The sequence below is a fragment of the Podospora anserina genome, chromosome 6 (genome assembly GCF_000226545.1).
Source record: "Podospora anserina S mat+ genomic DNA chromosome 6, supercontig 2".
NCBI lineage: Eukaryota > Fungi > Ascomycota > Sordariomycetes > Sordariales > Podosporaceae > Podospora > Podospora anserina.
This window is the reverse complement of record NW_001914857.1, coordinates 281,462-307,688: the sequence shown is the minus strand read 5'-3', so window position 1 is coordinate 307,688 and position 26,227 is coordinate 281,462. Positions and strand designations below refer to the sequence as shown.

Sequence of the window (26,227 nt, the reverse complement as noted above, 5' to 3'; positions counted from 1 at the left end):
ATGGGAAAACCGTTCCTCGTCGAGGATGTAGTTTGGGTAGGAGCGAACGCAAAAGGGGGTCGGGCTGGAATATGACAAAACTCCCGTCGAACATAAGAAATTGTATCTGCCTATAAAAAGTTCAAAAGCTCTGGCAAAAAATAACGTTCTAACCGACTTACGCGGAGCTCAATGTTTCTTACGGCTGCTCGTTCCAGTGCTGGATCATTCATCCTCCTCCTCCTCCTCCTCCTCCTCCTCCTCCTCCGATAACTGCTGCTGTTTCTGCTCCTGACTAGCCGCCCGCGCCTCCCTCCTCTGCTGATGCCTCAGTATCGCCTCCTGCATCTGTTGATGACTCATTTGCACCGCGTCAACTCCCGCGGTAGAATCTGCAGCAGAAGAATCGTCGTCATCATACGTCCCATAAGAAACATCAGACTTGTGCAGCGTCCTCCTCCTCTTGGGCGTCGGATCCTTCGATGGCGACGTCCTAGGACGTTTAATTTCCGACAACAGTCCCCCCCCTGTCCCTGTAGTACTAACGTCTCTTCTCCGCCTGGGAGTGGAGATCCTGCTATCACCACCACCAAAAGGAAACGACGTCCTCTTACTCCTCTTGTATCTCCTACTCCCGCCACTGTACAACTCCCCCGCGCCCGAAAAAACACTCCGTCGCGTAGTAGCAGTAGCAGCAGTAGTAGTAGTAGTAGTAGAATAAGCCGAATTCACCGTCGTCGTCGCCGACTTTTGCCTTCTTCTCCTCGAAATCCTCAACAAATCATCCTCAATCTCCCAAGGCGAGCTCTCATCATCGTGGCTAGTAAAGTCGCCAAAAATGGGCGGACGCGACGACGCGCGGTGGTGGGTGGAGCCATTGTTGTCTTGATCATCCTCGTCAAGACCAGGGCTAGCAGGACCCCTGTTCTCCTTGTCCGCCTCTAGTCCCGATGCATCCGCCCCCCCAACGTGCGAAAACTCGTCTTGGAACTCGTACCCGTCCAGCTCCCCCTCGCCAAACCTGCTGACCCTGTTCTGGTCCTGCGCAATCGCAAAAGAATTGTCACTCGCCGATGGCTCCGCCTGAAACTGGCTCAGTCTCCTCAGCAGCGTCTGGTTGGTAAACGTGTCATACGGCTGAAACAGTTTCAACGGACTCGCAGTGCTAGGTGGCGGCACAGGAAGTAACCTCTGCGCCTTTTGCGGGCTTGGGTTAGGAGCAGAAGGATACTGAGGACTGTCAACCGGGATTTCAGCCGATTCATCCCACGGCTCTACCCTCACGGTAGGGAATTGCTTCGGCGTGCTGGCCTGGAGCGACTCCTCCGGGCAGAATTCCGAAGCATCATGCCCCGAACTCAGCCGGTGATGCCAAAAAGACCCCTCCGCCGACCGGCCACCGCGCTGGAAGTTGATGTACCCGCCCTGTCTCTCAAACTCCCTCGTGCTAGTAGTACCATTCTTTGACTTCCCATTCCCGTCTGACTGGCCATCCGCCTCGTCCTCCTCATCCGTACCCCCCGTGAGAAAGCGTTGGTTCTGTCTCAACTTCTCCAACCGCTTTCGCAGCTCCTCAGGCGGTAATTCCGCAGGCCCAAACACCGTCTTCCCATTGCTAGCCTGGCGCCGTTCTATCAGGATCGGGCTAAAATCCTCATTCCTCACGTCGCTCCTGCCGCTGACCTTCCTCGAGTCCACCACCAACGAGTTCTGGTTCGAAACATCCGTCTGCGCAGTCGTCGTGGCCTGCTGCGTGCAGCTATCAGGTAACATGCTATTCTCCGAATCCCTACTCTGATCGAACGAGTCCTCCATTCGCCTCTGCCTCGCAGTAGTAGGTATTTGTGATCTCCTCCCCACTGCTCCAGGGTGTTCCGGCAACTCCTGAACAGACTCCTCCGCCTGTGTCTCAACAGTCGACGACAACAAATCCCGCTGATACACCGGCGGACTAGACGGCAGCGTAAACCGCGAAGACCTCGGCTCAAACGACTCCTCCCTGCTGGCATTCCCCGTCGTAGGCGGCTTGAAAATATTCTCCAGCCCCTTCCCCGCAGAAGTAAACAAATCCGCCCGCTCCCCATACGACAAATCCCCATACACCAACCGTCTCTTCCACTCCGGAGTCGACCCCCGCCTGTTGTTGACCGACGCTACCGACTTGTGCTGAACCACCGACCCGACCGTCGAGAGGGAATTCGAACGACCAGAGGAGAAGGAGGAGCGGCTGTCGGCCGTGCTCCGCCCGTTACTAGACTTGAGCTCTTGCGACAGCTTCGACGAGGTGCGGCGGGGACTGTGGTTAACACTTCGCTCGCCGAGGATGTTGTTGCTGTTCGCGGCGTTGTCGAGGTTCTTCCTGCTCAGTCGGGGGATTCGGCTCGGCGTCGTCGTCGTCGACTCTTTGGCTTTCCGTTGCGCGTCGGGGGAAGGTGCGGAGGAATGGGGGTCGGCCACGGACGCGTCCGATCCCGGTTGCGACACCCAATCCTCCGAGAGGGAGTCCAACCAGGCGTGCCCCATGGCTGACGGGGATGGGGAAATGGGGATTGGGATGGGCGTGGGTTGGGATGAAGGTTGTTTTTGTTTGTGCGTATGGTTTTTGTCCTAGAATGATCATGAAGGCGTGGGGTCCCTGGAGATCAGATGGGAGAGAAAAAGTCGTGTGGGAATCTCCAAGAGCTCAGCGTGTAAACGGCGGGGTATTCTGAAATAGCATTCGGCCGTCTTGAAAAGTGTTGGTAATATTGCGCCGTTTGCGATTAATCATGCGGCGGTGACAATGTCGCGGAAAAAGATGGTGATTCTCGAATTGTGATTCTTTGCTGTAAAGGTATTTTTGGGAATGCCTGTGTAGTATGGAGTATGAATGCGCGACGTTGTGCCTTGGGAACATGCAAGACGTGACAGGCCAAAGTGATCTCATCCTGGCAATTCCCCTTCCTGCATCCGACATCTCTCAAACCCAAATGATCGCGTTTTTAGGTAAACACTGCTGCAGCTTCTGATTGGCTGCCCTTACGGCTTTTGCGCGTTGCTGTAGCAGCCATGTGACATGCGGGGCGGGGAGTCCGCGGGGCAAGGATCAAGCTTTTGGGAGATCGAGCGCGCTTTTCCAGAACGGGTTTAACGTGGTCTGCATAACATTTTTGATGGAATTGTCTGGACTTTGGGAGATATGGAATCATCATGTATTCCGAATTTTACTACCTGAATTAGAATAACTCAAGAGACAAACAATATACTCAAGTGCATATTCTGCTTCGCTGAGTTCTGTATCTGCCTAGGTACTGTACAATATCAGCAACGCCGTTGCGCCATACACAAGACTTTTTTATGATGAAAACAAGACCCGAGCTCCTTGTCAGACAGGGAACCGAGGGGGGGTTACAGAAACAGATGTAGTAGGTGGTGTAGTCGAAAGAAGGGTCCGTTCTGTGACGAAATATCAGTGTGGTTATCGACAAGCTCTCTCTACCCGAACAAAAGGCAATGGCGGCGGTATTAAACTGGGGTTGTCGAAAAGGTGATATTGTCTGGAGAAAAGGTGAGATGATGGGACATGCAATCAGTGCAGTAAGCCCGGGCAGTACGTGTGGTCTATTCTTGACTCGTTAGGGAAAGCTACAAAAGGACAAGAAGTAGGTAAACATACCGAGGAGGGTTCCTAAGCAGGCAACAAATATGCCGTATTAGTGACTTAGATGGCCTTGACGCGAGAGAACAAACTGCTGTAGACCGCGTCTACAACAGGCGCAGCCGTGATCATTCTTCCGTCAAAGTACCGGCCGTTCAGACCCTTGATCGCATTCTCCCCGCCCTGGACCTTGTCAAATTTCAAGTAGATGTCGCCGGGAGAGTTGGGATCGAGGGAAATGTGGACAACGTGCCCATACTTCTCCTCAGCCTCCTGACGAACCTCTTCCTCCAGCTCCTTGGCCCAGTCCTCGCCTTCTTGCCTGCTGGGTGTTAGTAGGTAGTCTCTGACAGCTGGAAATGAAAGAATAACATACTCGGCAGGATCAAACATGTTGCGGAGAACCACACAGCGGCTGGCCATGTTGACGTTGATGGGGAGATTGGGCTTGATCTCAGTCTTGGGCTTGGCGACCTGTCGATCACTGGGGGCGCTGATAGGCTCGTCAGTTCGGGCCAGCTTCCTCATGAGGGCATCGCGGCTGTAGTTGTTAAAGTTGACTCCGGCAACGTCGGTGTCGTCCAAGGCACTTGCGCCCGTGCCCTTCTCGTTGTCCCTAGCACCAGCACGGTCAAAATTCGATGTCGGGGGGCCTCGGCCACCGGCACCAGAAAACGAGGATCCCTGGAACTGTTGGTTCTGGCCCTGGAATCTCTGCAGCAGGTTGGCGGTTGATTCGGGGGTAAACTTATCGTTTCCAAGTCCCACGCGAATCGGACGACCAGCAAGGTCAAACCCGTTCATCTTCTCGAGCGCCTCGCGGGCCTGAGTAGCATCGCGGAATCTGCCCGAGGTTAGCTACCTGTACAGGCTTCAGACACCATCATATAAGACAGGTACGTACTGAACAAATCCATAGCCTCGACTCCTTCCAGTGTCGTCTTTCTGCAACTGGACGAATTCGAGTTCGCCAAAGGGCTCGAATACATTCTGCAAATCCTGCTCGGTGATGCTGAAGTGGATATTGCCAACATAGAGACGATGGAAAGGGATGGAGTTGGGGTGGTTGCCGGTGGCATCCGGGTTGCGGACTTGTCGGTTCTTCTCAGCTTCGGTGAGCTGCACGATGACGGGAATACCTAGGAGCTTTTGACCTGTAAGCTGCAACGCGGCCTGAACGGAATCTTCGTTCTTGAACTCGACATAACCAACTCTGATGACAACCAGCGTATTAGCAATTTGGTCAACCATGGGGGATATGTCAGGGTGAGCAAAACTTACCCCTTCGAGCGGTTGCTCACACGGTCCTTCACGATCTGTGCTTCAGCAACGGGGCCAACCTTCTCGAAAAACTCCTTCAACTCCTTGGTGCGGAGACGGGCAGCGAGCTGTTGAACGAAAACGGTGCGACGATCGCGCTCGTCCTCGGTGAGGGGAGGGGGCGAGTCGCGGGGAGTGCTGGTCCGGCCACCGCGCCTGTCATCATCACGATGGCGACGGCGGTCATCGTCTCTGGGGCGATCGCGGTCGCGGCGGTCGTCTCCATGAGGTCGGTAGTAGCGGTTGGGGGAGCGGGAACGGGAGCGGCCACCACGGCGGCTTCCGCGATAGTAGTCGCCATCTCTGTGACGACGTGAGTCTCGGCGGTTCGAATCACGGCTTCGGCTACGGCGCCTACTCTTATGGCTGCCAGCGTCGCTTCTGGGAGTGTCTCTGCCGCTGGACGAAGCGCGATGGCGGCCGGCACTACGGTCGCGATCTCTGCGCTTCCTATCGCGGGGTTCCCTATCTCTGCCGCCATCGCGGTCCCGATCGTTTTCTCGGCGTTCGCTGCGGCTGCCATCCTGCGGGGAGTCGCCATTGGCCGTGGATTTGGTGTTCTGCTGCTCCTTGATGGTGGAGGCAGTCGAGTCGAGCAGTGCCTCTACGTCAAGGCCCGACATGTTGGCTGAGGAGGGAAATGGTCAGGCAATCAAGCTGTAAAATATTTTTCTCCGTTCTGGATGTCAAACCACACAGGAGGTCTCTCGGATCTGGGTACAAAAGGCTTGCAAATGGGACACTCAACCAAGTGAATTGGTTGCTTGTGATGGAGGTCGGTTGGTTGGGACTGGCAAATTGTGACCGAGTTGGCTGACCAGAAGTGATTTGAGGGGCCAGAATTGAACAACCCGTCACGTGCAATTCACTGTATCCACACGGTGTTTGTGGAGCGAGTCTATGCCATCCGATAAGGAGCGATAAGAGCCTGAAAATTCACTTGGTTGGAGCAGAGCGCATGTTGTACAAGCGGCAGTTATTAGGGTATTCTACAATGAATGTGACACCAATTAAGTGACTTCTGTCTACCATGAGCAGCGAAGCCTAATCCCACCGCCGACCTCCAATCCCTAGTCGTGAACCCCCCGTCCCCCGATGAACCACCCAGACATGAATTATACCCAAAGCCTCCCTTCCCGGTGACTCCTTCCGCCATTAATGCATCACGGCCTGGCAGAGTTGTTATAGAACTGTATGTTATGCCAGGCCTTGCTATTACAAAATATATGGTTGTTTACAAATGTATGTACAGCACAATCCAACTGGGTATGCCCATTTCCTTTGTGCGTGTCTGTCATGCCTCATCTTCCTCATCTGTCATTCAGCCATGTAAAAAAGCCCTTGCAAAGGGTCTCAGTTGCTCTTCTTGCCGGGCTTGGCGCCCCTGAGCTCGGTGCCAAAGACCTTGTCCCAGAAGGGGCTGGTGACGCCGAAGCCGTTCTCGTAGTCAAGGAAGTGGTGCTCCAAGTGCAACTTCTTCAGCTGCTTGTACCAGAGAGGAAGGTTCTGATGGTGCAGGAAGTAGTGCGTCAAGTCGTAGCAGATGTACCCGAAGATGCCACCGCAATAGACCGCAGTAGCCACGTTCCAATCCCAGTAGAAGATGGTGTGTGCCAACTTCCAGAAGGGAGTAGCAAGCACGGCGAAAAGTGCCGGGGGCATGACCAGCCGGTACTTGTCCATGGGCAGGTAGTGGTGGATGCCATGGAGGGTAAAATGCAGGGTGATGCCGACACGATTGTCGGGCAGCCATCTGGACAATCATGTCAGTTGAATGTTTTCAAAGGCAGTGTGGAAGAAAACTTACTCATCAAGATGAAACAAGAATCTGTGCAGAGTGTACTCGGCGATGGACCAGAAACCCAGGCCTCCAATGAAACAGGCCACCTCTCCCACAGCAGTCAGCCCGCTGCTGGCAAGGTAGAGGCCATAAGTAACAGGCGGAAGCCAGAACACAGGAATCAACCACCAAGGCGTCTTGCTCAGAGGCTCAAGGAAGTTGCCAAAGAGTGGCGCAGAAGCACCGCCCTTGTAGTGGCGTGGTCTATGGACCTGGTCGAGGTAAAACTCCTTGCTGAAGCCACCGAACCACACTTGGGGAAAGAGTGGTCTGCTCAGGTCCAAGAACTTGTGTGTCTTGTAGTCACTGGTAATGTCGGTATCCTTGCTGAGATCCTCCTCACAGGACATACCCGTTCGGGGATGCACATAGGTGCCGTTGGCCTGTCCATTCGCCTTTGCCTTGCCGTTTGCGCTCGCGCCGTTGGAGGCATCTTCCAGAAACCCAACCAGAGAGTCGTCGAGAACCTCGTATGCCGCCTCGGAGTGCGCATGTGACGCCTCGTCTTTGAGGATATCGGTGATGTCCTTGCCAGCGTAGTCGAGGACCAGGTCACCGCCTCCAGGGTGGGCGTCGACAAAGTCAGTCACATCGTAGACATTCTTCCCGACCGTCACGTAGCACGACTTTTTGGTATTGTGCGACTCGACCTCGGCGAGGGTAAAGGTCGGTAGTGTTCGACCGGGCATGTTGACGGTGAGGTTGTGGTGTTTTTTTGTGTGGTCGTTGTTGTTATTCTCTAGTAACTGAAAAAAGAGACCGGGGTAACGACGAGGTTCGGGCTTCTCGGGGCTGCTAGAACACGACTCTATGGGGTCTTCGCTTGGTGACAACGGCGAGGCTAGAGTATCGAGCGACACCGGCCTTGGGCAAGAATGGGCAAAGCCAAAAACGATGAAGTGAAGCAAACAAAGATGTCGAGGTTTGGGAATTAGACAGAGGAAAGATCACAGGGGACAAAAAGGTCATGCAAAGGAACAGATAATGCAAGGGGCCCAGCGCTGTCGTTCGTCGCGGATTGGTGGATGACCTTTTTTTTTCAGTTCAGGGGTCACACTAATCAAAAGACGCGAATGGCAGTCGAATGCACACGCGCTGCTGCTAAATCCCATCGGCCATCGGATGACAGTGGCGTTACAACCGGTACTGTAATGCCGCCAAGCAGCCCTGGAGGCTGGGGGAAAACGGCTGATCCGGAGTCTTCGGGTCCTTTCAAGTCCGCTGAGAGCACATGTTGAAGCATTAAAATGACCCAAATTCTGGTCCCGGGATCAGTCGACTGTCGAGTCACTGTCGAGAACTGATGGAAGGCTGGATGGGGGAACCACACACGGTGCGAAACAGACCGCTGCAAGGGGACCGTTGCGTGTAACTGTATAAGGCTGTGCCCCGTTTGCAAAATATGCAGCTACCCAAGTCTTCCAACCAGTTCGTTCAGTTATCCGGGTATGACGGCACGTTTCAATCTCTTGGCACGAACTCGAACTCGGCCAAGATGGCGGGGCATATGCTTGGTTGCCCCTCCTTGTGTGGTAGGAAAAAGCAGCTGAAGGGTGTTTTCTGACCGTGATTGTTTTGCAAGACAGATGGAAATATGGGATTCCTGGGTATGATGAGTATGGCAAAATGGTTTTAATCTGAGTAGTGTACCAAATAAAGAGCCAACGGTCCGCAATGGCGTTAGCCTATCTGACGGCTCTTTCTGTGCGGCGGTTGGCGACAAGGTGAGGGTGTGACCAACGCCGTTTGGTTTGTTCGTTCGCTCTCGCTCTGAATCCTCGAATCTGACGTAAAGAATCCATGGCGGAGCTCTTTACTTGCTGCTTGGCAATTTTCCTACCAAGTTCAGCTCAGTCTCCCAACCCCAAGAGGCCGCCAGGTGTGCTATACCAACCATCTCTTCCTCTGATACTCTGAGGGTAATATATACCGAGTGTTTGAAGGCTCCAACCAGGTCAGTGGGTTCTATTTCAAGCCCAATCACGCCGTTTGGTGTGTGACGCAAAGGCGCAAGACCGGCTGGATTTTCACCAGCTGCGGGCGCATTCGCAAAGTGCAACAGAAAAACAAGCGCCAAAATCAGCTGAGCTCCAAACAACAGAAAACTGACAACCCACAGAATCTGGATACTATCTCGATTTGGTGAACAATGGCGGGACTCAGGATAGGCTGGAGCAGCGCTCTGCTGGTCCTTGCTGTCATTCTTATCGTTCTTCCCGGTCAGGCCGCCGCGTTTGGTGCTGGGAACATTCCCTCTATTGCCCAAGTTGAGGGGCATAACTGGAGACATGGAGGTACGTGAAGCTGTGTCTGTCGAAGCGTGATCATGACTGACCGTCACAACAGATATCGAGGACACACTCAAGGACATCGCTTTCTTGTATGGCAAAAAATGGACCACCATGATGGTTGGCCGTGTCTACTTTGGCAACTGGCTGAGAGACTATTCGCAAGCTGTTGATGTTGGCAGTTTGAAGGGCGTCAATGCCGCTACCATCAGAATTATTGTTTGGGTCCTCTCCTTCATGGCCAACGGCTATGCCACCGAGGAATTCGAGGTCACCGAAGAGCGCCTGGGATGCTATCGTCCTGAGGAGCATATTGACAACCCCAAGGACTACGCCGACAACCAGGATGCTCGCAAATATGACACCAGACTCCGAGGGCCTGTTGATCCCCGCGAACTTGAAATCGATCCCCGTACTGGCATGAAGAACTACATCGCCAACGAGAGCGGCGGTTGGGCCACCAGCGCTGGTTATCTGAGATGGAGCATTGCCCGCGCCATCCACTTTGGCCGTCTCTACACAAGTGGTACCACCCACAAGGGAAGGGAGTCTGATCTCTGCGAGGCCCTCAGATGTCTGGGCCAGGCTCTCCACTGCATGGAAGACTTCAGCGCTCACAGCAACTACTGCGAGCTTGCCCTCATCGAGCTCGGTTATCACAATGTGTTTGCCCATTGCGGTTCTTCTACCCAGATCAACCTTAACGGCAAAAGAGTCTACCCCTTAGTAACCGGCACTTTCGGAGCCGTGGACTTTTTGCACTCTGTGCTTGGGTAAGCTTCCCGCCCCCCTCAACAAATGTAGCTGGTTACTAACAACGTGTCACAGCGAGGCCACCGACCACTTCACCCAATCCGAAGTCGACGAGATCGACATCGCCCTCAAAGCCGCCGAGCAAAACAGCAACAGCTCCTCCGGCCAGCGCGGCTTCCTGGGCTCCGGCTCCTCCGGTCCCGACTTCATCTCCCTCGTCAGCCAGCTCCCCAGCGTGGGTGATGGCTTCGCCTCCCAGGCCAGAAGCCTCAAGGCCGCCTCGGCCGCCCAAGAGCAGCAAAACATGCAACAGCTCACCCGCGACAACGTCAACCAAGTCCCCGGCATGAGCCCCAACTTTGACCCCGTCAAGGTCTCGGGACAGATCTACCCCATCCTCGAGTTCCGCGACAAGATCGTCCGCTCCATCAACAATATGATCTCCAAGATCCCCGGGCTGGAGTCTCTTTTGGAGAAAATCAGCGAGACGCTGACGGCGTTCATCCTGGGGCTCCTCGCTCCGTTCATCAGACCCATCATCCAGCAGGTCTCCAAGGTCTTGAAGGACGGGTCGACCGGTCTTATCGAGTCGAGCGCCAACGCCCAGCTAGAGCCGTGGAATAACCCCCGCTGCAACGACCCCACCCACTCGATGCTGTCAAAAGACCATTTTACCAACGTGCTCAACTCGTGCGCTGGGCGTGTTTCCGTCACAATAGTTCAATATGTCGTTCCGTAAAGCCCCCCCCCCCGTCCTCTCCCTTTGTCTCTTATACTAACCTTTGTCCCATTAGCCGGATCCTCTACGCCTTTGAAAACCCCGGCGTCCCCGTCGACGAAGTTTTGAACGACATCCTCCGCGCCTTCCACCACCCAGCCGCCCGCGACGAACGGGTTGAGATTCATCGCAACATGTTTGAGACTGTGCGCAAGTGGACGCAGGAGACGAAGCACAGGCACGAGCTCAACTCCATTTTGTCTTCTGAATCGGTCAAGAACCACCATAACCACATCCTCGCGAGCAATTCCAGCAGTAGTTCCCGTAGTGTCTCAGCCCCTAGCCACGGAGGTAACGGTTGTGATCATGGTCACGGCCGTCCGGCGGGGTCGTTGTGGGAGCAGGTTAAGAAGCAGCAGGCTGATGCACGGTATTCGCCTCGGCCGGGGTCGTCTGGTGGTGGGTATGGGCAGAGGCCGGGGTCGAGTGGGTATGGGAGTGGTGGTGGGGGGTCTTATGGCAGGCCTAGTCCTCAGCCGGGGTATAGCGGTGGTGGTGGGTCGGGGGCATATCCGCCTCAGCAACAGCCGCAGTATGGTGGTGGTGGTTATGGTGGTCCGGGTGGTTACCAGCAGCCCCCGCCGCCGCATCATCATGGGCAGTATGGAGGTGGTTATCCTGGACAGCATCCGCCGCCGCCGCCTCAGGGAGGGGGGTATCCGGGGCAGCAGCCGCCTCAGTGGGGGGGTTATCAACGGTATTAAAGGGGTTGATGATTGATGATGATATGGCGGTGTTAACGGTGGAAATGGGGGGGCAAAGATACCAGGGGAGGCAAATGTTTCAATGATGTTAGCAAATAATGATGGAGAATAGTTGCATCTATCCATCTGTCTTTTTGTGTTTCTTGTAAGAGGGGAGTTTCCTGTATGTGTTTTAGAAAGTAGAATGGAATGAACTGCCATGTCATGAACAACGCCCTCTGTTTTGGTTCTTTCTCTTGCCCTTCTTCGTGACTCAGGTATATTGATGAGAGTTTCGTTTGGGACCCCCCTGTAGCCACCTAACTCCCTAACCCTGAAAAGAAAATCTAAAAATACAACAATTTGTTCCGACTTCCAAAGTGGTTTCGATGTTACTCGCATCGCTTTCCCGAAAGCCCAACATATATAGTCTAAATATTCCTTTTCTTTTTAACCGAAAAGAAAAATGAAACAAAAATGTAATTTACACTTATTTTTAAGCTATTCTACCTTAAATCTGGTTTTCTTATTTTTATTTTTACAAAAAAAGTAGTAAAAATTAGATATCTTTGATGTAGCTTAACGTATGGCGTAATGTTGGAAACATGGAAATGGGAAGGGGGGTCCCCGCCAGATCGAAGGGGGTCGTAAACAAAATTCTCATATTCATCCATCTTGGTCGGTGACCACGTTTGCTAGAGGTTTTGATCACCGTTTCGTCTCTCATATCTAGCCAGAGTCCGCCTTCGTTGTAATAGCCATGCGACATCACGCCTTCCATATATCCACATGTCATGTTGAACAATAGACCCTTCAACACCTACAAACACACCAAGAAGTTCACCGAGTTCAACAAAATCACCCACAACATAAACAACACAACCCAAGTCACCTAATTCCGCTATAACAAGTGCTATCAACACACCGACCAAGAAAACATGAAAACGCCTGGGTATTCAATCACAAAAACATGTAAATACCTCATGACCCTCAACTAAACTCCTCCATAAAAAGCTCAAGCTCCTTCTCGACATCATCCTGCCCACCCTTTTCCTGGCCTGGCCTTGCTATCACGGTTGGATCCTTTTCCCAAAGTCCCCCTCCTGAGTTGTGGCAGCCGTAGGCGTCTAGCGTTGCTGTGGCCTCGACGGCGGCCTAGAAAGCAGCACATTCACACTCTCCCTCGCATTAGCCGTATTCCACACGCTATCCCTGCCGCCCTTCCGCCACTCATCACCATGTATGCTCTCCCCGTTGCCCCTCGCCGATTCACCAAGGATAATGTCCAAGTCCCTCTTCTGGGACGACAGCCAAGTCCGGACAAATCCAACCGGGTCGTTGGCCATGGACGTGAAAAAGGTGTGCCGAGCTTTGGACTCATGAAGCGCCTGGCAAACGGTTGCCAGCTGGTCGTCGAGGCGCGCGATTTCCTTCAACATACCGGCGTGCTGTGGGTTGTGCAAGAAGGAAAGGTACCTGGCGCGCATGGGGTCATCCACAGCAACCGTGACGTCGTAAATAGTAGGCGTGGGGTTCTTGTGGAATTCCTCGTCGACGCGGATGGTGTAAGGAAGTTTGATAGGGGGCAACGGGCGCAAATGGGGTGTGATGTAGTCGGGGAGATGACCAATCATGCCCATGTCGCGGCCAACAATCTTTTTGAGATACTGGTCACATCGGAAGTTGCGAGTCTCTTCGTCGTCCTGCAGGCCGAAAAGCTTAATGTATTCGTAGACGGCCAAGGTTGCTTCCTTGAGGGTGGCATCTGTTTCATCAATGATGTCGGCCAGTTCCGGGCTCACAGCAAACCGCTCAGGTTCTTCGTGTCTGAACAAGTTGATGGTGATGTTGAGGTTCTCATCCCCAGGCCTCTTGAATGCGAATTCGTCAAAGTCGGCAATCGCGGGGAGGTTCTGTGCTCCTGAGGGCGTCTTGTCTGGCTTCTTCCACTCGACAATAGTCTCATTTCCGTGGGCTCCAGGTTTCGGGCGGTCAGGCTCAACCGTCAGAGCTTTAAAGAAGTGCGCAAATCTCGTCCGCTGGCCGGGCTTAGCGGGAGCAGGCTTTTGCTGCGGCTTGTCGTCGGTGTCCATCTTCTCGCCATCGGCTTCCTTGCCGGCGTCGTCCTCGCCATTGCCCTTGTCCTTATCCAAATCGAGCGGGTCGTCGAGCAATCGGGCCTCGATAGTAACGCGATAGGTGGCTTCGGAAGTGGAAGAAAATTCAAAGTTGTCCATGCTGGATGCACTCGCCTGCCAGTACTGATCCTCGACCGTGTTGTTGATCCAGATGCGCAGTTTCCGCTGGTGCTATAATTTCCAGCAAATCAGATATGATGTCTTGTGCTGAGTGAACCAGCCAGACCTACCTTGGTGTTGCGGGACAGTGAGTCCATGATGTCCAACTTCTTGCGCGTCATGGTAGCATCAAGCCGGCGTTCAAAGTCACGCAACTGCCTATAGGCCACTGCCAGGTCAGGGCCACCCACGAGCAGCTCGTCGATGCCATCTGGGAGGTTCTTGTCGGTGGGCTTGCGGCTTCTGATCTTGGCGCGCTGGTTGGCCTGTTGAGCTTGGTAATGCTGCTGATTGATTTGCGCCGCCGTCATGGGCACCTGGGGATGAGGGCCGGCCGACATCATGGGGCCTGTATATGGAAGCGAGGGGTTAGATCTTGAAGCTAATGATAGTTTGTGATGATGCTGGTCGCAGAATTGAGCGTGTGTGTGCGAATAACAGTGCAGAACGTGTATGGGAGGGCTGCGGCTGTTGGGCTGGAGAAGCGATGATGGACGTGAGGTAGAGGAAGAAACCTAAATGTCAAGCTCCACCATGCCAATGGCCGGGCACTATCGAGAGCCAGGGCCAACCCAAGCAGGCTCAAGGCAAAAAGCGGAGCGGGTTGGGGATGGAGGGGCCGGGGGTGGTCATGGAGTCATGTCCGACATGACATGTGAGGAGGTGGCTTCGGTGGTGATGGGAAAAGAATTGGATGGACCATCATGGAGGCGATCTCTGATGAAGGCCCTGCCCTATCCATAGCGATGGAAGTCACTACTTACCAATGCCGCCTCGGCGGTGCGATGCTCCTGACCTTGGGGGTGCATGAGGGCCGGGATGCCCGCCGTGGCTGCCATGGCCGTGGTGTGGTGTTCCGTGAGGAGGGTGGCCGTGAGGCGTGGCGTAGGGACGGAATTGGGGTTGGGACTGCATTGTGGTCGATTGGCGCTTCCCCAGTCTGGAGTGTAATGACGCTATCGTCCGACAGCGATGGTCGATTGCACGTTGCGTTGAATGGCGGATGCAGGCGCGTCAATCGCGTCGTTGCTCTTTCTCCAAGTCTGGTGGAGTTTGTGGTGTGGAAAAGTCGCTGGCGTTCCTGCCGACTGCTGGCTTGGCTGGGCTAAGGGGTTCCACTATGTCTTGGCACAGATTACAGCAAAGCTGGTCTGAGCGCTACAAAATGTGACAGCTCTCTGCTGCCCGTCCTTTTGAACATACCTCATTAGCTTGTACATACTCGATACGAATAAACATTCAGCCTCTCCTCTAAATTCCGAAACAATTTTCCTGTCAATCCCCTACAATTCCTTGCCAAAAAGTACACTGACAGGCGACAGGGTGATGCTCCAAGGTAACCCTGCGCCACGCTACCAAAAATGCCTATTAAAGGTGTGTAGTACGAGTAGTAGTAGTAATAATAATGTAATGCCCTCCTTGTGTCGTTTCCTCCATCCCATTCCTTGGGAAGGCTGATCCCATATCGAAACTCGTCCCCTTTAGTTCACATCCTGTTGCTGTGCCTTGTGCTTTGCTCGTGGTGTCCTGTTTTGTCGTGAAGGCAATTGAAACTAGAAAGCTGCCCCTAGTCCATTCTTTGACTGACGCTTGCTGAACCGGTTGCGCTTCACATGTGTCGGATCTTCCAAGCTGCCTTGGCTCTTGCTGAGCTGGTTGCGCCCGGATCTGTCGCTGATGCTGTATCCCTCGGGGAAGGTGGTTCTACCACCCATTGTGCTCGCTGGGCTCGACATGGAGGACGACATGTCACCAAATCCATTCTCGCCGCTTAGGTTCTGCGAGAGGGCAAGGTCCTTTGCCCGCTGAAGCGAGTCAATCCAATCGTCTACCGAAAATTTGGACCCTTCAGTCTGGGACGACTTTGGCTCCTCGAATTGATAATGGATACCGTTCTGATTCTGTTGTTAGCACACAAACATTTTTTTCCAAAAAAAGGATAATATCATCAGCTTACCGTATCGACACACCAAACCATTTGCCCTTTGGCGTCCAACTGACTTCTCCACGCACAGTCTGGTGCCAGAAGCGAGATCTCCTGTTTCGACCGTTTCTCTTCACCACCAGCCGGGCAGAGCACGATGCGTCCGCTCGACGTGATCATGACAAGCCGTTGACGTTTCTTGGTGGTGCTGCCACCAAAGAAGCGAGACAGCTTCTTGTGACCATCGCCCTCGCCTCTCCCGTGAGGGCTGTTTGGAATTGGGGAGGATATCACCATCAGGTCGCCTAATTTCAATATCCGTTCGTTATTTCTAGTCAGAACTGGCGACCATTCGATATCAAGCTGCGTTGGCGGTGGCAACTCGGTAATAATCCTGGCTGGTCTCTGGCCATTCGATTGCCCTTGAGGACTTCGCGACTGAGCTGGTTGTGGCTTCTTGGGGCTCCCGCCCATCCCGCCATTGAGTTGAATAATGTTGGGTTCTTGAGCAGGCGGTACATATGGCCTCAAACGCGGGGCTTTCATCCTCCACAGCTCCTTGCCGAACTGCTGTCCATCAAAGAACTCGTGGTTCTTGATGTGTTCCACCGTGAGACGGCGGTTTGGATCAAGAACCAAGCATCTCTCTACCAGATCGCGCGCGGCGGGTGGGAATCCGGGGGGAAACTCGTAGTCCAAGGCGACGATCCTTTGAAACGTCAAATACTCGGTAGCGCCCTTGAAGGGCGGTCGGCCCACGAGAAGCTGGTAGATGATGCACCCGAACGCCCACAAGTCACTGGGCTTCCCTGCAGACTTATCTGTCAAGAGCTCGGGACTCACATACTCTGCCGTGCCCACAAAAGAGGTGGCCTTTTGCCCATCAGACATGCCACCTTGGTTAGAGTCTTCTGGAGGCCTGGGTTCGCGGGGGTCTGGTAAGAGCTTGGCGGTGCCGAAGTCGGTAATTTTCACATGCATCTGGTCATCGAGTAGCACGTTTTCGGGTTTGAGGTCGCGGTGGATGACACCTCTCGAATGCATGTAAGCAATGGCATCCAGAATCTGCGCGCCGTAAAACCTCGTGCACTCCACGTCGAACGTCCCCGTCTTCTTGAGGACACCCAACAACTCTCCCCCATTGCACAAGTCCAAAACATAGTAGAGCGACGCCTCGTCCTGAAACGTATAGTAAAGCCGAACGATACCCGGATGATCCGTCAGTCGGTTGAGCGTGTTCTTTTCAATGTTGACGTATTTGATCTTCTTCTCCTTGATGATGTGTTTCTTCTCCAGCACCTTGATGGCGTACTCTCGCAGGGTTTGGCGATCGGTGGCGAAATAGACGGTGCTGTAGGACCCCTCACCAAGTATTCTGCCAAACGAGAAGTCCCTAACTCCCTTCTTGACAGACTTGATCACTGTCCTTCCCTCGGCGTCAACCTCCCGTCTGAGACTGACGGCGGCGCCTTTGTCTTTCCATTCTTCACTGCTGGCTATTGGCGGCATGTCCTGCACATAACTCCCGGGTGGCGCGTGGGGAATACCCGCGATGGGGGCGTATGTGGTGCCCATGCCGTGGGAGCTCCTCCTAGGGGGCATCATACCGTTCCCAGGCTGGCTGGGACTTGGAGCCGGGCGTCGGGAACGACTTGGCTCGCGTGATGGGATATAAGTTGGGTTGTGCTGGTCAGATCTGGGCTCGTTCCCCGGGTCAGCATAGGGTGTTGCTTGCTGGTCAGGTCCATGCCCAGGCCCAGCCTCAGGTGACACAGCTGGACCTCCGATAACACCTGGACCCGGCGAGCGTCCTCCATTGGAAGACTGATAGTTTGCATATCTTTCCGCCAGGAATGGGTCGCTCGAGGCAGCCGAGTTGCCTAGGCCTCTGGCCGCGTTCAAGTTATTCTGCGCGGTCTTGAGAATGGCGGCGGCAGACTCGTACGTGTGCGGCGGTCGGGAGGGTGAGTTCCTGGCCGTCGATTGATAGTCGAGTGTATCGTGCGGAGTGCGAGGAGGTGTAGGCTCTGCGGTGTCCGGAGTTAGGGGGCTCGGCATTGGTAATTGTTGCTGTTGATGGTGTTGCTGTGGTTGTTGCTGCTGGTAGCTGTATTCTTGCTGTTGCTGGGGCTCAGGGGAATCATGGGGGTCGTTCGATGCGTCCCGTGAGGGGTTTGGGGAATCATCGGGATTGGCAATCCGTAGACCGCCCAGGGCCCGGGACAAACTCAGATCACCATTCATCTTCGTGTGTGGGATGGTGTCCCCGATGGACACAGAGGCGACGTCACCGGAACGGAAGAGAATAAGGAGCGGGCGGGCAGCGGTGGGGGTTGGTGGTGGTGGTGAGCGAGCGACGACGTAGGATTGCTGGCGGCGGCGGGCATGCGGTCGGGGTTCGAAGCAGCAACTGGTAACGCAAGTGTGCCGCAAGGCGGCGAATAAAAACTAGATTTTGTAATCTCGACAACGCGGCCACGATTGGCCGTGGACTATCTGCGTGTCTCGTTTGTATCGAGATGGAGCGACGGAGACGCCTCGCGCCTCTTTGCTGGGCTGGCTGGGCGTGATCTGATGGACCTAACTTCCGCTGCCAAATCCAAGATCCCGGCCCGTCAAATTACCGATTCTTGGGCATCCAACGCGCTGGCCGTTGGCTCTTGCAGTTCCCGGAGAGCGGGCACCGAGGCGGGGATTTGCTCCGATGAGGAAAACGGCGTTGATCTGGGAAGTCCGGCTGACTGTCGGTACCGGTGCGAGTTCTTGAAGCGCAATTCTCAGGGCCGAGGGCGGTGACGATGTCTGCTGAAAATGAGGCGCTCCTCGATGGCTGGCCCGGTGGACTCGGCCTAAGCAGCCGGGGCCACTTGTAAGAATTGGCAAGGGCGTTCAGGTACCTAACGGTGCGTAGGCGCCCCTTTTATGGCTCTGACTAAGATGCGATACTTTGATGCCTATCTTGAGAGCACTAAGAAGATGCCTTGCAGGTTCCAGCCATATCGTAAACTTGGTGCATTTCATTGAAAATCGGTGTTCTTTCATACCGTAGCCAGGAAATACGGATTTTACGTGTCTGAGAGTCACAGTAGTCAAGAGCAAAGTGGTAGCGCTCGTAACTTATGCTAGTGTGACCATATAGTTCGACATTTTTGGTGTCTTTGAAGCTTGGATGTTCGCTACACCAGACCACCATGCATTCGTCACCAGTCGACGTGGCTAGCAAACTGTTGGCTCTAAGGCTAAAAGCTTCTTGTCAGAAATTTCAGAATAAATCATACAAGGTAAGGTAGGCACAAGATCTCAAGGTTGCTATATCGGTACTATGTGGACACTTGCTCCAAGATTGAGACCAAAGGGCTCTTCAACTCAGCAGCTGTTGTGTTGACCTCTTGCCATGTGCAAGACTATACAGCCATACCTTAAGCGGTTTTTTTCTTTTAACTCTCGAATGTAAACATCTATGTCTGTATCTGGGGTTGGACGCCTTTTCCTCCAATGTATGTACCCGTCAAACTTCCAGCATTGCATGTCTGTAGGACTGCTCCTTCCCATCGCCTCTGATCTCAAAGCAGCTACCGTTGTGAAGTGCTTGCCAGCTCTGACTTCCTTGAACCAAAACTTGCCATGCTTTCCCTCCCACCAACCTTTTCCGCTGCCCTTAACAGTACCCAGTCCAGTCTCAAATTCATAGGAATCCGGGATCTTATCTGTATGCTGTCCCCAACCCCGTCCGAAGAATCCAGTGTCTTCATATCAGTCCTACAATGCTGCGTCTCCAGCCCACTATTCTTTCACTGACCATGGTCGAGGTCGAGGAGCTTGATCAACGTCTGAAAGAGAAGAGACACCACCGCCAGTTCCTCAACTATCTTACAAAACCAGGGGGTGCATCCGCGATACCAGAATTTGTTCCAAGCGTTCCCCCGGCTTCTTCTGCTAAAGCGCGCGGCAAACAACCACAGACTGACCAAAACATACGGTTCTTGCCCCCCGGTAACAGACCAGAATCCAGGCGTTCCACAGACACGGAGCCATCCAGTTCAGTTCTTGCTCAGCAGAATCAAGGGGCCACCTTCACACTGCCGGACCGCACCAGAACAGTTGAAGGCCAACCTAGGCCTAATATAAAGGCTGATCACCCGCTAGAACTTGATGGGCAGCCGCCTTCTCCGTCCCAACAGCCAGTACTGTCGACTCCTAGACATAATCAAGTGGCAGAGTACCACTCAGTCGACGCTTACCCATCCCTTCCAACAGGTTCACCCGGCCAATCATCTGCTTCAACTCCGGGTATCCATACCGACCGTGTACCTCCAGTTGACAGAGAGCAGACGCTAGAACGAGGACCGGCATACCCGTCCCGTCCAGCAACATATAGACGGCTGGTAGAGCCAACAGTCTGGCCTTCGTCCCCCATCACCCATGATTTTGAGCGTCTGGCGATTGTTCAAAGGGCTGTCAGAGTATGGCATACTCTTGTCTCATCATACTTTTCGACCATGCTGATCACCTGTTCTAGACCCTAGCGCAGTTGGATGATGCGGACAGAAGACACAACAACCCCCGTGCTTCAATGAGTCCCCCTCGCCGACCAAGCACAACGGTTCCTCGCCATCGGATCCGACCTCGGGACAGCGTCCCTGGTGAACCCACGACGCCACGCCGTCAATTGTCTCCTCCGCCTTTTGAGATCTACGACGATTCTTTGCCGCCCTCGGCACAACCTCAAACGCCCCAGAATTTGCCGGAAGCACAGCACCAGAGCCGATTGCGGGGCTCTTACACAGTCCCAACCCGCCGTGGCACGTCTCCAGGATTTGACTCGCTTTCAAGGCTCAGCCGACGAAGACGTGAGCGAGAAGAAAGAATTCCAAGCCCGCCTGGATTACAGACGCCGGGCATGATGGGGTTGTACGGTGGTCTTGAAAATGCTGATGACGTGAGTTTGTTTGAGCGGGCTATTCGGCGGAGCATGGAGCATATGGATGGCAGTCCAGGGCCAAGCAGGTAGCATGCTTCTCTTTCCTGTGATAACTGGAAAGGAGGAGTGAGCGGAGAGGGCGGTTGGAAGGAAACTTGGGATTATTCGTACTCGCTGTCCTCGTACTTGTCTAGTTGAGCTTTATGTTTCTAGCCAAGACCAACCCAGCATGTTTGATATCGGCTGTATGATTATTACCATAGAGACACTCGCTTTGACCTCGCACTCTGATCTTTGACCTTGCTGCGCCAGCACTGAGCAGCAGCCTCTGCGTTTTTGCTTGTTTCACCACGGCTAATAGTTCAGAGACAGACCAATACTTCCCGTTCATAAAGTGCATAAATTGATGCTGCATCCAGACACAGCCAGTGGCTGGGCACTGCAGGGTAAGCAGACAGGATCGAGACGACGGCGGATGGTCACAACGATTGTGGTTCTCGAGCTCATTGGTAGCACGTGACAAGAGGCGTGGGTGTAATGGGGAAGGGTTGGCACTAGCTATCAGGGTCTGTTTCACGAGCAGTGATTGGTGTCTTGGCCCATTGGAGTGTGGACAGAGTCAGGACCTGGGGCGTGTATCTTTAGGCGAGGAGTTGGGGGTCCGGGCGGTGCTCGGGACTGACCAGAAAAGCGCCGAATCTGCCGGGCTCACCAGGCGAGAAGCAGCATGGACCACCGAGAGCGGGGACAGTCAGCGGGGGCGGAACGACCAAGGGGGCAACAGCCGATCTAACCACATTCGGGCCAGCTATCTTCCGCCGCCGCCCGCTTGCTGCAAACGATTTTGACCCAATCAGAAGAGCCTCAGTGGGCCAGACCCGCTCTTTGGGGGCCGGCCAATGGGATGTTACAAAGCCCTTTCTCTTGCGGCGCATCCACCCACCTGCAAGCTCCAATGCCTTTTTTGTCTGCCTCGCAGGTCGAAGCATGTCTCACGCTGCCCTCTTCTGCTTCTTCTTCCCCCAGATCTTACCTTGCGCCCTGCTTCCTTTCCTCCTTCTCTTTTCTCTCTTCCACCCCAACCTTCCCATCACACATATATTTGTGACCTCCTCCCTCCTTTCTTCCCATCTTTGACTTGACCACTTCTCGACCCTTCCTGATCCACGCCAACCACGCCGTCGTCTCCCACTTACACACGGCTCCCACATTCTCGTCGCCGTCGCGTGCCTGGCTTCCACCTTGCCGGCTCTTACCCGCGTACCCTTTCCACCACTTCACCTCCGTTTCCAACGTCCTCAACGCCTCACCTGCGGTCAATTCCATTCCTATTTTCTGGGTTGGGATATTCTGACCTCTACTCCTCCTGGCCAATTGTCTTGTACACCCCGGCCAATTTCATCGTCGCTACCTTGCCTACCTCCCTCAAACTTTTCACCACCTTTCCCCTGACAGCCACTCCTAACATCACAGCACCAGCACCTGCACCTGAGGCGCGCTTGATCTGACCAGTGTCACTTCATTCGCATCTAACTCACATTTCTTACATTTCTCACACTCATCCTCTAGTGATCCAACAGATTCCCAAGATGCCGTCTTTCGATCGCGTCTACGGTTCATCGCCGGTTCTCGCCATGTCACCACAGGCAGTTCACCAGGGCTCGCTCGGCAAGCCTTTTGTCCAACAACACCAAGCCATGTCTCTCAACAATGCCTATTTCGCTCGCAGCCCTTCGTCAGTCGCCGGTCGCAAGAGATCCAGGGACGAGGCTGCTGTCAATCTTGACCCCCCCGAGAAGGTGGTTGACGCTCCTGTCATCAAGACCCCAGAAGAGGAGTACGTCTACGGCCCTGGCATGACTCTCATCAAGAAGAGTTCTGCCTACGTCGCGGATGCCAGCAGTCAATCTGGCACTTGGGTAGAGGAACAGGTCGCCAAAGAAGAAGCGCGCAAGATGGAAGCTGCGGTTCTTGCTCAGCAGCAACTGTCTCAGTCCAGACCCTCTCTCAGAAGTCACAAATCTCAGCGCCTCGAAGTGAGCCGGGACGACAGTTCGCCTAGCAGACGGGCCAGCCCTACCCGTGCCGCCTCCAGCCCCTTGCTGGGTTCGTCCGACTCTCTTGGGCAGCCCATCGTCGATGATTTCACTCTTCATCTTGGCATTGGATGGAGTCGGATCAGCGATGACGAACATATTCAAGCTGCTGCTCGAGGCTGGGCTCGCTTCATTGACAATCATTACCCTGTCACCAACGCCAAGATTCTTCTCCAGAGCCGCGGCCTCCAATCATACTTGGTCGAAGCATCCGAAGGTTACTTTTTATTCGCCGAAAACCTTCGTCAGGGGCGTCTTGTCAGCACCACAGCTGATCGCGCCCTTCAAAACCTCAAGACCTCACCCCCTACCTTTGACGGGCCAGCCACCATGGAAGCCTCTGAATCACCCAGGCCTCTGCAGCCCACCGCCTCTTTTGCGACACACATCAGCCCCGTCACCTCGATTGAGATTGACATGAACTAAACACATATTTGCGACTCACCGTCTTCTGTTGGCTTTGGCGTTGGCGGGATGGGATTCTTTTGAGCGCAGCTTCTGGTGAAGTGTTGCGTGGGCGGCATGGCGTTGAATCTGGCAGGCGTCGATGCGATTTCTTCGACCATATTCGTCTCATATTTCCAAGGGGTTCTGGGGTTCAAAAGGTAACAGGGGATTTCAAGGCAATTTTCACTTCAGCCATGTGTTTTTAACCAATCAGGTGTATTACTAGCAAGCAATTGAATTGCCATCAAACTACTACTATGATTTGAAGCTTTGTGAACGTGAATTAGGCTGCAGGCTCATACAGGGCCCGCTCAAGTCATGTCTTGATGACATCAGATGGTTTGTGTGAGGTTATGTCAGTGAGCATGTCAGGTGGTGATTGAGTTTTTGGTGTGCGGTGCCATCCCTTCTTTTGCTAAAGCATGCGGGCATCTGGCCGACAGCTGATGGCAATTGATGGCCCTCCGGCCCCGAACAAGACAGATTCTTGGGTAGAAAAGGCCAACACCAAAGACAAACTATCGAGTTGACAGAGGTGGATTCTGGACACAACCTCGTCTCTGCTTATCTTTGTCCTACCAAACCACTTCAGCTCCGTCCCGAACACTCGAGGTGCCGGAATCGGGAGTCAGGTGAGTGAGCCCAGCAGGTTTGGTCTCACGCTACTGACCAACTTTACCATGCACCGCAACGGGAATATGGAAATGGTGGCATCTGGGGACACAAACTCGACTAAGCAGGGAGCAGGCATCCAATCGAGTCCAACCTCCCGAGAAAGGCCACAAACATACCGATGTGCTGCGAACGGCGGTGGACTTGGTAAATAATAGAACGCGGACACGGCGCGTCCTGCATGATAGCTATGCGGACATTGCCTATCCGGTCCCTACCTACCTGGGTGTCGACGTGAGGTAAACAACAACAGAAGCCTGTTCTTGATTTTCCTTTGTTTCATCTTCTCCTTCCTGTCTTTTATTTCTTCTATGGTTTTTCCCATATGGTTATCCTGGACCAATCCCTTCTGCAACAACAGACCAAGGGCAGCCAACCTAGGTCAGGTCGACCGTCACCTCACCACCAATCGCTTGCTTGCCTTGGGGGTCGGCAGAAGACCTAGAGCTGGCTGTCCACTCACCCATTCCCCTGGTGGTGGCGAAACCCGTAGGTCTGCGAAAGAGCAGCTCTTATTTTCCCTCTCAAGTTTTCGTTCGCCGTCGACAACCGGGGCGGGACTGGTCTGCCCTGGTGGGCTGGGAAAGCAAAGCAAGAAACACCGCCTCGCAACCTTGCCGTTGCCTCACTCCGCTGCCTCGACCTGCCGAGTCCACAGAGTCACAAGCCCAGGAAGATACCACCTGGGCACATCCCCTGTCTCTTTTTTTTTCCCTCTCACGCAATCGTCAGCAAGGGGTAGGATTGCCTGCTTTTTCACCTCCTTCTCCCCTCTTTCTATCGTTTGTTTTGTTTTTTTTTGGCTTTGCCTTGCAGCGTTGACCTTGAGCGCGCGCGCACCCAACAACCTCGAAGACTGCCCGCTCTGCCTTGCCTGCAGCTTCGACCCCTCTTAGTGCGACCTCTCTCCAAGTTTGCCGGCCAGGTGCCAGCTGTCAGAGGAGCTCACACCAATAACAGTGACATCGTTAGACGGAGGCAGCCAGGGGAGCAGGATCAGAAGGATACTAGTCGGGAGAGCATTTTGTTATCGTCGCACGAGCTATTAACAGCAGACCGAGCAAAGCGGAAGGAGGGGGGAAGCAACAGACACCCGGGATTTTGGCACACCACCGCCAGCATTCATGGTGTCGCATCACGGCGACGGGCCCACGGTCCTGGCACTGCGGGGGACCTCATCCGCCGTGGAGGCAAGCGACCGAAGGAGAGAGACCGGCGCCCCCCGCGCGGCAGCTTCACATGTCTCGTCGCGCTCGAGACGCTACAATCGGTCTCATGCTGGTGGCACCTCGTTCGTTCCGCAGAATGAGTTCCCCGTCTTCAGTCACAGCGGCGATGTCGAAATCCTGGTGCGTGTCGCATCCGGCCACGAGAATCGATACCTCCTTCACCGACATACCCTGACCCGATGCTCTGGGTTTTTCGAAATCAGCACCAGCAATGAATGGTCGCGAGCGCAAACAGTCCCCGAGAATACTCCGCCGTCGCTACCAGCACCTCCCACTGCCGGCGCAATCGAGGGAGTCAAGCCGGCAGGAGCGTCGCAGCAGCTGACAAGGATAGAGGACCAAGGGATTGTGGGGAGCCATGATGGAGGTGCGGTTGGGAAACCATCGTCTGCATCGCTGACGCCGGTGAAGAAGAGATGGAGATATGAATTAGACTTTGGGTCAGGGGGCGACGATATTCCCATGCTGGTGCAAAAGGAGGAGCGAGGCCCGCCCCCGACGACCAATTCGCTTTTTGGCGGACCACCACCCTCACACTCCTCCAGCCGACATCACAGCAGTAAATCAACATCGCACTCTTTCTTTCGATCTGTCGCCAACCTCAGTCTGTCGTCATCCGGCAACCACGCGCCATCCCTCCCACCACCAACACCAGCCGAAGAAGACCTCCTGCGCGACTACGACAACCTGTTCAGGATCATGTACAACTACGCCCCCACCCTCGACCCGATCAACATAGCAGACGCCTACATCCAATGCAAATCATTGCTCAACCTTGCCGACCAATACGACGCCCTCGCCGTCGTCGGCCCGCGGGTCGACCACCACATGCTCCAGTTCCAATCCCGCCTCTGGAAGCAAATAGCAAAATACCCCATCTCCTACCTCCGGCTAGGCTACCTCGCCAGGTCAAAAGTCATCTTTCAAGAAGCGTTGGTCCACGTTGTCGGTCAATGGCCCGCAGGCGAGCGCTCCATTAGGGCTGCCTTCCCGGAGACGGTAATAGACATAATAGAAGACAAGGTCGACGAGCTAGAGGAGACGGTGTCCCGAATCGAGGCGAGGTTGTTCCGACTCACTCTGACGAATCGATCTTCGGGGGAGAGGGTTTCACCAGGGACGAATTATCTCGACTGGCTGGCGGTTAGTCTGTTTCGCACCTGGCTGGCGGATAACACCACCCCTCCGCCGCCTCCTCCCCCGCCACCACCAGAACGGACGGGAAGGTCCTCCCACACGGCACTTACAAATGGAAATTCGGGGAGCAGCGGCCGCCATAGGAATAACTCTTCTTCTTCGTCGTCGTCCTCGGCGGCGGGCGCTCTTGTTCCTGCGAGCTCGAACGGCAACACCAATTCTGCCC

General features: G+C 54.3%; 9 protein-coding genes across 9 annotated transcripts, besides 1 other annotated feature; 4 read left to right on the top strand and 5 right to left on the bottom strand.

Annotated features, from left to right (window-relative positions):
• Positions 1-204: 204 nt before the first annotated feature.
• On the bottom strand, positions 205-2,502 carry PODANS_6_4420 (uncharacterized protein; the record flags this gene model as incomplete). Its single annotated transcript, XM_001909903.1, has 1 exon — positions 205-2,502. One exon carries the CDS (start codon positions 2,500-2,502, stop codon positions 205-207), a length of 2,298 nt encoding a protein of 765 aa, XP_001909938.1.
• Positions 2,503-3,679: 1,177 nt separating this feature from the next.
• On the bottom strand, positions 3,680-5,559 carry PODANS_6_4410 (uncharacterized protein; the record flags this gene model as incomplete). The annotated part of the gene is made up of 4 exons (XM_001909902.1): positions 3,680-3,938; positions 3,993-4,460; positions 4,521-4,829; positions 4,898-5,559. 4 exons carry the CDS (start codon positions 5,557-5,559, stop codon positions 3,680-3,682), a joined length of 1,698 nt encoding a protein of 565 aa, XP_001909937.1.
• A 730-nt stretch (positions 5,560-6,289) lies between these two features.
• Positions 6,290-7,465, bottom strand: PODANS_6_4400 (uncharacterized protein; the record flags this gene model as incomplete). Its single annotated transcript, XM_001909901.1, has 2 exons — positions 6,290-6,689; positions 6,744-7,465. 2 exons carry the CDS (start codon positions 7,463-7,465, stop codon positions 6,290-6,292), a joined length of 1,122 nt encoding a protein of 373 aa, XP_001909936.1.
• Positions 7,466-8,925: 1,460 nt separating this feature from the next.
• On the top strand, positions 8,926-11,299 carry PODANS_6_4390 (uncharacterized protein; the record flags this gene model as incomplete). Its single annotated transcript, XM_001909900.1, has 4 exons — positions 8,926-9,070; positions 9,123-9,837; positions 9,893-10,552; positions 10,612-11,299. The coding sequence occupies 4 exons, from the start codon at positions 8,926-8,928 to the stop codon at positions 11,297-11,299; spliced, it is 2,208 nt and encodes a 735-aa protein (XP_001909935.1).
• A 1,106-nt stretch (positions 11,300-12,405) lies between these two features.
• PODANS_6_4380 (uncharacterized protein) lies at positions 12,406-13,919 on the bottom strand (the record flags this gene model as incomplete). The annotated part of the gene is made up of 2 exons (XM_001909899.1): positions 12,406-13,587; positions 13,647-13,919. The coding sequence occupies 2 exons, from the start codon at positions 13,917-13,919 to the stop codon at positions 12,406-12,408; spliced, it is 1,455 nt and encodes a 484-aa protein (XP_001909934.1).
• A 1,113-nt stretch (positions 13,920-15,032) lies between these two features.
• Positions 15,033-15,162: a repeat region (rgion duplique sur le chromosome 6).
• On the bottom strand, positions 15,129-17,743 carry PODANS_6_4370 (uncharacterized protein; the record flags this gene model as incomplete). Its single annotated transcript, XM_001909898.1, has 2 exons — positions 15,129-15,470; positions 15,533-17,743. The coding sequence occupies 2 exons, from the start codon at positions 17,741-17,743 to the stop codon at positions 15,129-15,131; spliced, it is 2,553 nt and encodes an 850-aa protein (XP_001909933.1).
• A 1,520-nt stretch (positions 17,744-19,263) lies between these two features.
• Positions 19,264-20,510, top strand: PODANS_6_4360 (uncharacterized protein; the record flags this gene model as incomplete). The annotated part of the gene is made up of 2 exons (XM_001909897.1): positions 19,264-19,962; positions 20,019-20,510. The coding sequence occupies 2 exons, from the start codon at positions 19,264-19,266 to the stop codon at positions 20,508-20,510; spliced, it is 1,191 nt and encodes a 396-aa protein (XP_001909932.1).
• Positions 20,511-22,009: 1,499 nt separating this feature from the next.
• On the top strand, positions 22,010-22,942 carry PODANS_6_4350 (uncharacterized protein; the record flags this gene model as incomplete). The annotated part of the gene is made up of 1 exon (XM_001909896.1): positions 22,010-22,942. One exon carries the CDS (start codon positions 22,010-22,012, stop codon positions 22,940-22,942), a length of 933 nt encoding a protein of 310 aa, XP_001909931.1.
• Positions 22,943-24,759: 1,817 nt separating this feature from the next.
• On the top strand, positions 24,760-26,226 carry PODANS_6_4340 (uncharacterized protein; the record flags this gene model as incomplete). Its single annotated transcript, XM_001909895.1, has 1 exon — positions 24,760-26,226. A coding segment is annotated over one exon (1,467 nt), but the record flags the coding sequence as incomplete, so codon positions are not given.
• Position 26,227: the final 1 nt, after the last annotated feature.